Genomic DNA, 13722 nt, shown 5'->3' with positions numbered 1-13722 from the left:
TAAATATATTGTAAAATAAACAATATTAATAAAGGATGTGAATATATGTATAATCAAATAAACAATAATAATAAAAGACTAAATATATGTATTGTAAAATAAACAATAATAATAAAAGAAGTGAATATATGTATAATAAAATAAACAATAATAAAAGACTAAATATATTGATTGTAAAATAAACAATAATAATAAAAGAAGTGAATATATGCATAATAAAATAAACAATAATGATAAAAGACTAAATATATTGATTGTAAAATAAACAATATTAATAAAAGATGTGAATATATGTATGGTAAAATAAACAACAATAATAAAAGACTAAATATATTTATTGTAAAATAAACAATATTAATAAAAGACGTGAATATATGTATAGTAAAATAAACAACAATAATAAAAGACTAAATATATTGGTTGTAAAATAAACAATATTAATAAAAGATGTGAATATATGTATAGTAAAATAAACAATAATAATAAAAGACTAAATACATGATTGTAAAATAATAATATTAATAAAGGAGTGTGCGTGGTGGATCAGTGGCTAGCATATCGGCCTCAGTCAGGAGGTTGATGGTTCAAATCTGTGTTGGAGTTAGATCTCCCTGTCACGTTTTAAAACATGCACGTTATGTCAGTTATATTTCTGTGTCCTGTGATTGGCTGCTGAACAGTCCCCCCACCCCCTTCACCTACAGGCTGCTGGGATAGACTCCAGCTGACCTTTGACCCAGAAGGAAATGAGTGCATACAAGAACGACGTGAAGCGACTAAATAATAAACAGGAAGATGTCTTCTTCTACACTTCATTGAAGTCCTCTGAGGATCCTGAGGAGGAAGTGATGTCATCAGCGTCTGACGAGGACAAACACACAGGAAATGATTACGTAACAAACATGTCAATGAACAACTTATGTCATCATGTTTATGAATATTCAACAACTTATGTCATCATAATGTTCATGAATATTCAACAACGTATGTCATCATGTTCATGAATATTCAACAACTTATGTCATCATGTTCATGAATATTCAACAACTTATGTCATCATGTTTATGAATATTCAACAACTTATGTCATCATGTTCACGAATATTCAACAACTTATGTTATCATCATGTTCATGAATATTCAACAACTTATGCCATCATGTTCATGAATATTCAACAACTTATGTCATCGTGTTCATGAATATTCAACAACTTATGTTATCATCAATTTTAATGAATATTCAACAACTTATGCTATCATCATGTTCATGAAAATTCAACAACTTATGTCATCATGTTCATGAATATTCAACAACTTATGCCATCATCGTGTTCATGAATATTCAACAACATATGTTATCATCATGTTCATGAATATTCAACAGCTTGTGTCATCATGTTCATGAATATTCAACAACTTATGCCATCATCATGTTCATGAATATTCAACAACTTATGCCATCATCATGTTTATGAATATACAACAACTTATGTCGTCGTAATCATGAATATTCAACAACTTATGTCATCATGTTTATGAATATTCAACGACTTTTGTCGTCATGTTTATGAATATTCAACAACTTATGCTGTCATGTTCATGAATATTCAACAACTTATGTTATCATCATGTTCATGAATATTCAACAACTTATGTAATCATGATCATGAATATTCAACAACTTATGTTATCATCATGCTCATGAATATTCAACAACTTATGTTATCATCATGTTCATGAATATTCAACAACGTATGTGATCATGTTCATGAATATTCAACTACTTATGTTATCATCATGTTCATGAATATTCAACAACTTATGTCATCATGTTCATGAATATCCAACAACTTAAGTTATCATCATGTTCATGAATATTCAACAACTCATGCCATCATGTTCATGAATATTCAACAACTTAAGTTATCATCATGTTCATGAATATTCAACAACTTATGTCATCATCATCATGTTCATGAATATTCAACAACTTATGTCATCATGTTCATGAATATTCAACAATTTATGCTATCATCATGTTCATGAATATTCAACAACTTATGTCATCATGTTCATGAATATTTATTAGTACTGTAGTTGATGTGCTGACCTTCACAAGGACCACTTTGGAAGCGCACGTCGTCGATGGCGATATCACTCCGCAGGGATGGACCTCGAGTGGCTTCAAAGACAATCTGCAATATCAATAAAGTGATGATCACGTCTGAAGAAGAAACAACTTTGACATAATTGTGTCAAAGCAGACAAATTATCTGCTATTTTATTTGCTCTCTACATATTCTGATTAATATTTGTATTAATGTCTTTCATTAATTTTTGATCAATAGTTGTAATTATTATTTGTAATTATTTTTAAATCAAGATTTTACCAATTTTTTCAAGTATTATTTTGAATTAATATTTGTAATTAGTATATGTATCAACAGTTGCATTAAATAGTTTGATTATTTTTACATTAGTATTGGTAATTAAGATACTAAATTAATGATTACATTTATATTTTAACTATTATTTCTAATGAATGTTTGTAATTAATATTTTATTTTAATATAAGTAACTTTTACTTCATTTTATATTGATTTATTATTCTAATCGACATTAACTAAAGTCTTACAATCCTTCAGAAATTCTGAAGGGTTTTTTTTGGTTTAAAGACAATTTGGGTGTATTTGTAATGTAATAACTATGTAATAACACAGATATAATGACAGAAGTGTAACAACACGGAGGTGTGATAATAACACAGAGGTGTAATAACACAGAGGTGTAATAACAGAGGTGTAATAACACAGAGGTGTAATAACAGAGGTGTAATAACAAAGGTGTAATAACACAGAGGTTTAATAACAAGTGTAATAACACAGATGTGTAACAACACAGAGGTGTAACAACACAAAGGTGTAACAACAGAGATGTAACAACACAGAGGTGTAATAACAGAGGTGTAACAACACAGACGTGTAACAACACAGAGGTGTAATAACACAGAGGTGTAACAACACAGAGGTTTAATAACAAGTGTAATAACACAGATGTGTAACAACACAGAGGTGTAACAACACAGAGGTGTAACAACACAGAGGTGTAATAACAGAGGTGTAACAACACAGAGATGTAATAAGAGGTGTAATAACACAGAGGTGTAACAACACAGAGGTGTAACAACGCAGAGGTGTAATAACACAGAGGTGTAACAACACAGAGGTGTAACAACACAGAGGTGTAACAACACAGAGGTGTAATAACACGGAGGTGTAACAACACAGAGGTGTAATAACACGGAGGTGTAACAACACAGAGGTGTAATAACACGGAGGTGTAACAACACAGAGGTGTAATAACACGGAGGTGTAACAACACAGAGGTGTAATAACAAGTGTTGGGTTAGTTACTGAAAACCAGTAACTAGTTACAGTTACTAGTTACTGATTTCAAAAGTAACTCAGTTACTAACTCAGTTACTTACACCAAAAAGTAATGCTTTACTGTGAAAAGTAACTATTTAGTTACTTCTTCCCCCCCCCCCCCCCCCCCCCTTTTTTTAAGGCTCCCATTTTAGCCTTCATCTCAGTACTGTTATTGCACAGGAGAATAATACAATTTGTTGATCAACTTGACATGCATTTGCATCACTGAACTCAGAAAGCAATGTGGTCTACATACAACACACAAAGACAAAGATATGTTTCAAAGGGCCAATTTATTTCAGGCCAGAACAAATTGACAAAACTATTTTAAATAGCTGCAACATAATGGCACTTTAACTTTAACTCTAAGTAGATAGGATCTTTGATCCAAGACACAACTTACATTTAACTAAAATGTTATTTTCTTTGTGCTCGACAAAAGAAAAGTATTGAGAATGTCTCCATGTTAAAAAACCCGACTTCTGGCTTCGCCATGATGTCTTGTTAGTTGTTATGAGAGTAGCGTATGTGTGTGTGTGTGGCCCTTTAAGATATGTCAGTGAGTGAGTGGGCGAGAGAAGTGAGGGACCGGCGACAGTGAGTGCGTGCAGGTGCTCTAGCTTGGTGGATGGCTGCGTCCAATAAAGTCACAAAGTTGCAACGAACCGCCGGCCTCGTCATTCACCCTCAGCTGTAAAGACCCACTGCCGGGTAAAGGTAAGGTTGTTAGCCCTGAAGTACATATACGTCTCCCCTGCGCCCCTCAACTACGGTATGGGAGCCCCCCCGCCCCCACCCACAGAAAGCACGCCTTTTCTTTTCCACCGCAGCGCTACATTAAAACACACTCAGATCTTCTGTTTCTAGCCGATACTACATAAAAAATAACGTAAAATAACGCATTAACGCATCATGTAGTAACGGTAACTGAGTTACTGAATATAAAAAATAACGCGTTAGATTACTAGTTACCGCCGAAACTAACGGCGTTACAGTAACGCGTTACTTTGTAACGCGTTAGTCCCAACACTGGTAATAACACAGAGGTGTAACAACACAGAGGTGTAATAACACAGAGGTGTAATAACACAGAGGTGTAACAACACAGAAGTGTAACAAAACAGAGGTGTAATAATACAGAGGTGTAACAACACAGAAGTGTAACAACACAGAGGTGTAACAACACAGAGGTGTAACAACACAGAGGTGTAATAACACAGAGGTATAATAACACGGAGGTGTAACAACACAGAGGTGTAACAACACAGAGGTGTAATAACAGAGGTGTAACAACACAGAGGTGTATTTACCTGGTGACGTAGGTGACAGGTGTAGTCGACCATGGCCTTCATCCAAGACACGCTCTGTTCGCCGTGTCGCCTCCACAGCGGTGTGTCACGTTCAGTGTCTTCCGGACGCAACAGAACTCGCAAGGTTCCAGTTCCAGAGCCGAACATGTGGTAGTAGAAGACCAAGCAGTGCGGCGCTGAGGAGCCTCTCAGGTCAGAGGTCAGCAGTTGGGCCTTGTTGCCATGACGCATGTGTGACGCCTCGATGTACATGAAGTAACCTGCACAAAACAAAATATCACAAGTATTCATCAAGTAGTACTACAGTACTTCATTCCTGCTTCATACCATGCACAATACTACTCTAGGTAATCAACCCAGTTGGTAGCTAGTAGTACGAGTAGTAATAGTATTTGTCGTAGTAGTAGTAGTAGCAACAGTAGTAGTAGTACAAGAAGTACTACAAAAAGTAGTTGTAGTAGGTTGATGCAGGAGGAAGACCTGAGGGATCGGGTAGGAACATTGATGTGTCGGAGGTCAGACCAGTATGGCGGGGCGAGGTCATGGATAGCTTTGAATGTATGGAGGAGGACCTTGTAGTTGATGCGGTGTTTGATGGGAAGCCGGTGGAGTTGGTGAAGAACGCGGGTGATGTGACTGATGACAGGAGTTCTGGTGATTACACGGGCAGCAGTGTTCTGGACTAGTTGGGCTTTATGGAGGAGTTTGTGGGGGAGACCAAAGACTAGGGAGTTGCAACAATCCAGACGGGAAGTGACAAGAGAGTGGACCAGGATTGCAGGACTATCGGGAGGGAGTGAAGAGTGGAGACGGTTGATGTTACGGAGGTGGAAATAGGCGGATCGGATGGTGTTACGGCGGTGGAAATAGGTGGAGGCGGTTGATGTTACGGACGTGGAAATAGGCGGAGACGGTTGATGTTACGGAGGTGGAAATGGACGGAGACCGTTGATGCTACGGAGGTGGAAATAGGCGGTTGATGTTACGGAGGTGGAAATGGACGGAGACGTTTGATAAAATCAAATCAAATCAACTTTATTTATAAAGCACATTTAAAATTTACCACAGGGGTAGCCAAAGTGCTGTACAATGGGCAGGTTAAAAGATAATACGAGAACCGAGCAAACACAACACAACACAAACAAAAACATAAAAACAGGTTCACAGCAGGTGTATTATGGGGCGCCATAGCAGGATGGATATCACTCAGTGTTAAAAGCCATGGAATAAAAGTATGTTTTTAAGAGAGATTTAAAAACAGGAAGAGAGGAGGCCTGTCTAACACTCAGAGGTAGGTCGTTCCAGAGCTTGGGAGCAGCAGCGGTGAAAGCTCTGTCACCTCTAAGCTTCAGCCTTGTGTCAGGGACCGTCAGTAGCAGCTGATCGGCTGATCTTAGGGATCGGGTGGGGCAGTAAGGCTGAAGGAGGTCGGAGAGATATGTTGGAGCGAGGTTGTTTAGACATTTAAAAACAAATAGAAGGAGTTTAAAATTGATTCGGTAACGCACAGGGAGCCAGTGAAGGGACGCTAATATAGGGGTGATGTGCTCACGTCTGCGGGTCTGTGTTAGCAGACGAGCAGCAGAGTTCTGCACGAGTTGCAGGCGGGCGAGGGAGGCCTGGCTAATGCTTACATACAGGGCATTGCAGTTGTCTAGACGAGTCGAGATAAAGGCGTGGATTAATTTCTCGAGATCATGTCCTGATAGAAGCGGTTTCACTTTCGCTATTTGGCGTAATTGATAAAAGCTTTTTTGTACGACGCTGCTGATTTGTTTTTCGAATTTAGTCGAACTTTACCCCCAGGTTTGTGACACAGTCGCTGAGATACGGGGTCAGAGTGCCGAGGTCAACGTTGGGGGAGGGAGAGCGACTTGGACCGAACAACATAACTTCTGTTTTGTCTTCATTTAGGCTCAGGAAGTTAGCTGAAAGCCAGGCTTTGATGTCGTGCAGGCAGTCAATGAGACGTTGAACCGTGTAATTTTGTGCCATGGGAAAATAGATCTGGCAATCATCGGCATAAAAATGAAATGCAATACCGTACTTCCTAAAAACAGAACCAAGAGGGAGAAGGTAAAGCGCAAATAAGATTGGGGAAAGGATTGAGCCCTGGGGGACCCCATGGGGTAAAGGAGCTGTGGAAGACATAAAACGGTCTATTTTTACACAGTTGATGTTACGGAGGTGGAAATAGGCGGAGACGGTTGATGTTACGGAGGTGGAAATAGGCGGAGACGGTTGATGTTACGGAGGTGGAAATAGGCGGAGGCGGTTGATGTTACGGAGGTGGAAATAGGCGGAGGCGGTTGATGTTACGGAGGTGGAAGTAGACGGACACGGTTGATGTTACAGAGGTGGAAATAGGTGGGGGCGGTTGATGTTACGGAGGTGGAAATAGGTGGACAAGGTTGATGTTACGGAGGTGGAAATAGGCGGGGGCGGTTGATGTTACAGATGTGGAAATGGACGGAGGTGGTTGATGTTACGGAGGCGGAAATGGACAGAGGCGGTTGATGTTACATAGGTGGAAATGGACGGAGGCGGTTGACGTTACGGAGGTGGAAATGGACGGAGACGGTTGATGTTACGGAGATGGATATAGGCGGACAAGGTTGATGTTACGGAGGTGGATAAAGGCAGAGGCAGTTGATGTTACGGAGATGGATATAGGCGGACAAGGTTGATGTTACGGAGGTGGATAAAGGCAGAGGCAGTTGATGTTACGGAGGTGGAAATAAGCGGACAAGGTTGATGTTACAGAGGTGGAAATAGGCAGAGGCGGTTGATGTTTCGGTGGTGGAAATAGGCGGAGGCGGTTGATGTTACGGAGGTGGAAATAGGCAGAGGCGGTTGATGTTTCGGTGGTGGAAATAGGCGGAGGCGGTTGATGTTACGGAGGTGGAAATAAGCGGACAAGGTTGATGTTACAGAGGTGGAAATAGGCAGAGGCGGTTGATGTTTCGGTGGTGGAAATGGACGGAGGCGGTTGATGTTACGGAGGTGGAAATAGGCGGACACGGTTGATGTTACGGAGGTGGAAATAGGCGGAGGCGGTTGATGTTACGGAGGTGGAAATAAGCGGACAAGGTTGATGTTACAGAGGTGGAAATAGGCAGAGGCGGTTGATGTTTCGGTGGTGGAAATGGACGGAGGCGGTTGATGTTACGGAGGTGGAAATAGGCGGACACGGTTGATGTTACGGAGGTGGAAATAGGCGAAGGCGGTTGGTGTTGCGTAGGTGGAAATAGGCGGAGGCAGTTGATGTTACGGAGGTGGAAATAGTCAGATGGGATGGTGTTGTTGATGTGGGTATGAAATGACAGAGTGCACCCAGACTCTTAATATGGGAGGAGGGTTGAGACCAAGGAGTTGTTTATGGGGACGGTGAAACTGGGGTGCTTGGAGAGTGTGGACTTAGAACCATTGTTCTAAGTCCACTTGAAGTCATAGTGTTCATTTGAAGAAAATGACTTGTGATCCAGGATTCTATTTCCTGTAAGCAGGCACAAAGAAAGGAGGGAGGAATGGTGTAAGAGGGTTTGGAGGAAACGTAGAGCTGGGTGTCATCTGCGATGAAAAGGTATAGGAAGGTATAGAAAGTATAGGGCCGAGGACAGAGCCCTGGGGTACACCAGAAGAAAGCGGGGATGAGAATGAACTTGAAGAACTGAATACGGTCACAAAGATAGGAGTGAAACCAGGCTACGGGTGTGTCGGATAAACCAATGGAGGATCGTCGGTGAAGGAGGGTGGAATGACATGTGGTGTCGGAGTGTGGAATGACATGTGGTGCCGGAGGGCGGAATGACATGTGGTGTCAGAGTGTGGAATGACATGTGGTGTCGGAGTGTGGAATGACATGTGGTGCCAGAGGGCGGAATGACATGTGGTGCTGGAGGGCGGAATGACATGTGGTGTCGGAGGGCGGAATGACATGTGGTGTCGGAGGGCGGAATGACATGTGGTGTAGGAGGGTGGAATGACGTAGTGTCGGAGGGTGGAATGACATGTGCTGTCAAATGCAGCGCTCAGATCAAGGAGGGTGAGGATGGATAAGAGTCCCGAGTCAGCTGCCAACAGAAGGTCATTTGTGATTTTGAGAAGAGCGGTTTCTGTGGGGTCAAAACTGGACTGTTCATAAAGGTTGTTGCTGGACAGATGGCCATGGATCTGGAAAGCTACCATTTGGTCCAGGATTCTGGAGAGAAATTGCAGGTTGGAGATAGGACGAAGATATTGGGCTCTGAACCAGGTTTCTTCAGGGGTGGTGCTACAGTCGCGGTTTTGAAAGTAGGAGTAGTAGGAGTAGTAGCAGTAGTAGTAGCACCAGAAGTAGTAGTAGTGGTAGTAGTACTAATACAAGTAGTAGTAGTAGCAGTAGTACATGAAGTAGTAGTAGTAGTACTCACCTACCCCAGTAGAGTGGTCTCCTCTGGGGCCCGTGTAAGATGTGGGGGTGTGGCCTCGAAGCCGCAGCCAATCAGCTTGATCGTGTGTGGTGTCCTGAATGAAACCACAAAGTCCACTTTCAAAAGTACACTGACCTGGCAAGGAACCTGAGGACCAAACATAGAAGAATCCTTCTTATTTATACTTCATATACTTTATATACAGTATATAACTAATATACACTTGATTGTTAGTACATATACTTTCTATAAACTTCATATACACTTGATTGTTAGTACATATACTTTATATATACTTCATTTACACTTTGTTAGTACAGATACTTTATATATACTTCATATACACTTTATACTTGATATACTTTATATATACTTCATATACATGTTATTGTTAGTACACACACACACATATATATATATACTGTATATATATATATATATATATATATATATATATATATATATATATATATATATATATATATATATATATATATATATATATATATATATATACATATATATATATACTTCATATACACTTTATACATTATATACTTTATATATACTTCATATACACTTGATTGTTAGTACATACACTTTTTATCTATATACTTCCTATACACTTGATTGTTATTACATATACTTTATACATACTTCAGTATTATTTATGTATATGATATTGTATACTGAATGTATTATTATTAATGTATAAGATATTGTATATTAAAATTATTGTTTATGTGTATGCCATTTTATATTGAAATTATTATTAGTGTATATGATATTGTATATTTGAAATTATTATTATTAGTGTATAGGATATTGTACATTGAAATTATTATTGTTCATTTATATGATATTGTATGTTGAAATTATTATTTATGTATATTATATTGTATATTGAAGTTATTATTAGTGTATATGATATTGTTTATTGAAGTTATTATTATTAGTGTATATGATATTGTATGTTGAAGTTATTATTATTAGTGTATATGATATTGTATATCGAAGTTATTATTAGTGTATATGATATTGTATATTGAAGTTATTATTATTAGTGTATATGATATTGTATATTGAAGTTATTATTATTAGTGTATATGATATTGTATGTTGAAGTTATTATTATTAGTGTAGATGATATTGTATATTGAAGTTATTGATATAAGTGTATATGATATTGTATATTGAAGTTATTATTATTAGTGTATATGATATTGTATGTTGCCTGACATGAAATGAAAAGAAAACCTTTTGCTATGCGGCAGTCTCCCAGGCGGACAGTGATGTCATCGATGGCCAGCAGACCACATTCCCAGAAGTTGCTACAAATGCTGACAAACACCATCTAGGAAACACACAACTTGTATCATTTCATGACAAATGAGTTAGTATTGTAGTTGAATGCGGTCTCACAATTAATATCCCCGTCAGAACTCCTAGTCCATGAAGAGTTCTTTAATATGTCTGCACAGGAAGTCTTTTATACTGATAATGTCTGCACAGGAAGTCAATGTTCATGTATGTGAGAGTGTACAAATATTACTATTAACTATCTGTCATTTAGCTGGGGACACCCTACAACTATCTCTAGGGGTCCCCACACCCCACTCTATGTATTTATTTAGTTTGCATTTTCTTTGGCCGACCCCTATAATGTTATTCATGTTCTCTACCTACAGTAAAAAGCAGCATCCATCTATATCTTGACAAAAAAAACAATGACTTGTGTGATAAAAACAATGACCTCTATGCCCACTCATGGGAGGAGGCATAGAGGTTGGGTGCAGTGTGAGCTGGGCGGCAGTCGAAAGCAGGGCACTTGGCGGTTCAGAGAAGGCTAGAGAAGTTCGCTCTTAGGACGTGGACCGTCACCTCGCTGGGGGGAAAGGAACCTGAGCTGGTTTGTGAGGTGGAGAAGTTCCGGCTAGATATAGTCGGACTTATCTCGACGCACAGCGAGGGCTCTAGAACCAGTCATCTCCAGAGGGGCTGGACTCTCTTCTAGTCTGGCGTTGTCAGCAGTGAGAGGCGAAGGGTGGCGGTGGCAATACTTGTTGCCCCGCAGCTCAGAGCCTGTATGTTGGAGTTTAACCCGGTGGACGAGAGGGTAGCTTCTCTCCGCCTCCGGGTGGGGGACGGGTCCTGACTGTTGTTTGTGCTTACGCACCAAACAGCAGCTCAGAGTACCCACCCTTTTTGGAGTCCTTAAAGGCAGTACTGGAAAAACCTCCTCAGGTGATTCCCTTATTCTACTGGGGGACTTCAACGCTCACGTTGGTAACGGCAGTGAGACTTGGAGAGGTGTGGTTGGGAGGAACGGACGCCCTGATCTGAACCCGATTGGTGTTTTGTTATTGGACTTTTGTGCTCCTCACAGATTGTCTATAACAAACACCATGTTCACACAAAGGGGTGTCCATATGTGTTCTTGGCACCTGGACACCCTAAGCCACCGTTCCATGATTGACATTGTGCTTGCATCATTGGATTTGCGGTCTCATGTTTTCGACACTAGGGTGAAGAGAGGGTCGGAGCTTTCAACCGATCATCACGTGGCGGTGAGTTGGCTCCAATGGTGGGGAAGAATGCCGGCCAGACCTGGCAGGCCCAAACGCATAGTGAGGGTCTTCTGGGAATGTCTGGCAGTCTCCCGTCAAGGAGAGTTTAAATTCCCACCTCCGGAAGAACTTTGAACATGTTACGAGGGAGGAGCTGGATATTGAGTCCGAGTAGACCATGTTCGGTGCCTCTTTTGTCGAGGCGGCCGATCGGAGCTGTGGCCGCAAGGTGGTCAGTGCCTGCCATGCCGGTAATCCCAGGTGAGGGATGTCGTCAAGCTGAAGAAGGAGTCCTATCAGGTCCTTTTGGCTCATGGGACTCCCAAGGCAGCGGGCAGGTACCGACAGGCCAAGCGGTGTGTGGCTTCAGTGGTCGCAGAGGCAAAAACTCGGGACATCAGTGGCGTTCGGAGAAGCCATGGATAACGACTTCCGGATGGCTTTCGAGCGATTCTGGACCACCAATCGCCGCCTCAGGAGGGGGAAACAGCAGACTGTGAACACCGTGTATGGTGGGGATGGTGAGCTGCTGACCTCGACTCAGGGTGTTGTGGATCGTTGGAAGGAATACTTCAAAGACCTCCTGAATCCCACCTACATGTCTTCCAATGAGGAAACAGTGCCTGGGGACTCTGTGGTGGGCTCTCCTATTTCTGGTGTTTAAGTTGCTGAGGTAGTTAAGAAGCTCCTTGGTGGCAGGGCCAAGGGGGGTAGATTAGATCGCCTGGAGTACCTTAAGGCTCTGGATGCTGGGGGGCTGCTGTGGTTGACGAGACTCTGCGTGGACATTTGGGGGCGGTGCCTATGGATTGGCAGACCTCTCTTCACGATGGGGAACATGAGGGTGTGTTACAGTTATCGCGGAATCACACTCCTCAGCCTTCCCGGGAGAGGAGGCTATGCCGGAGAGTCGAACCTCCGTGAGAAGCTTTGTCAATCAGGAGGAGCTCAGAGTAAAGCTGCTCCTCCACATCGAAAGGAGCCAGATGAGGTGGTTCGGGCATCTGGTCAGGATGGCACCCGAACGCCTCCCTAGGGAAAGACCCAGGACACGTTGAGAAGACTATGTCTCCTAGCTGGCCTAGGAACGCCTCGGGACCCCCCAGGTGGAGCTGGACGAAGTGGCTGGGGAGAAGAAAGTCTGGGCTTCTCTGCTTAGGCTGCTGCCCCCGCAACATCCAACTTAGACCCGGAGATGGCCAGAAAGACACACAAAAAAAACGCTTGTTTTTTTAACCCTTTGTGAGGATGATGAATTGTTGATGTAAAAGAGAAGATATAAACGGCAGGCTTTATCCCAGTGAGAGCGGCCATTGTACAGTAAGTGATTGTTTTATTACGTTTGTTGTCTCTCATCAAGTCTTGTTGATGTTGAAGGAAAGGTGATTGTTGTGATGCGTCTGTGAAATTAATATGCTTAAAATGATTTAAATATGTAAAAATTACAGGTTATTATGAATGTTACTACATTACATATATACTGTACTTACAGTGTGTATATAAAACCTTGATGGAGGTTTTTTAAAGCGCTTTATAGACCGAATAGAGGGACTCATATTAGCTCCATTGTTAGTGACACACACTTCCTGTCCAGTTCTAGGTGTTCACCCTCACCTTGGTCACCATGGGCTTCATGTAGGTGATCTCCACCTGCATCCACACGTCCTTGGAGGTCTCGGCCAGGCTCCAGACCTTGTCTTGGGCCACGTCGTTCTCGTCATAGATGTAAAGAGCCAGAGCGTTGTCGGCCTTCCTGAAGCCGTGGAGCAGGTAGTAGAAGCTCAGGCAGTACTTGTGCCTGCCAGGCAGGAACGGGCCGTGAAGCCGACCCACGTAGCCCGGCATGGAGGAGAAGCGCGTGTTTGCCAGCAACATGCCGCCTGGAAAGATGGCCGAGAAGAACAATCATCACAACTCGCTGTCTGGAAAATAATATTACTAGAATTACACATTTCACTTCTCCCAAACTTCATAAAAACTACCATTGTACATACATACATATATAT

At 41.4% G+C, this 13722-nt stretch overlaps 1 protein-coding gene across 2 annotated transcripts in view; it reads right to left on the bottom strand.

Moving 5' to 3' along the window:
* Nucleotides 1–344: 344 nt before the first annotated feature.
* mamdc2a (MAM domain containing 2a) overlaps nt 345–13722 on the bottom strand; it is a 38746-nt gene continuing 25368 nt past the window's right edge. The window contains exons 10-15 of one of the 2 annotated variants that reach the window (XM_062024172.1): nt 13331–13596; nt 10407–10503; nt 9150–9296; nt 4738–4997; nt 2110–2194; nt 345–861 (exon numbers count right to left, since the gene is read on the bottom strand). In XM_062024172.1, coding sequence (XP_061880156.1) covers nt 806–861; nt 2110–2194; nt 4738–4997; nt 9150–9296; nt 10407–10503; nt 13331–13596 — 911 coding nt within the window. In that variant the 3' untranslated portion in view covers nt 345–805. Of the gene's footprint in view, nt 862–2109; nt 2195–4737; nt 4998–9149; nt 9297–10406; nt 10504–13330; nt 13597–13722 lie in introns of those variants that run through there. The other variant, XM_062024173.1, reaches the window with a different exon arrangement.

The sequence above is a fragment of the Entelurus aequoreus genome, linkage group LG17 (assembly GCF_033978785.1).
Source record: "Entelurus aequoreus isolate RoL-2023_Sb linkage group LG17, RoL_Eaeq_v1.1, whole genome shotgun sequence".
NCBI classification, from domain to species: Eukaryota; Metazoa; Chordata; class Actinopteri; order Syngnathiformes; family Syngnathidae; genus Entelurus; species Entelurus aequoreus.
This window is presented reverse-complemented; position numbering and strand designations above follow the sequence as displayed.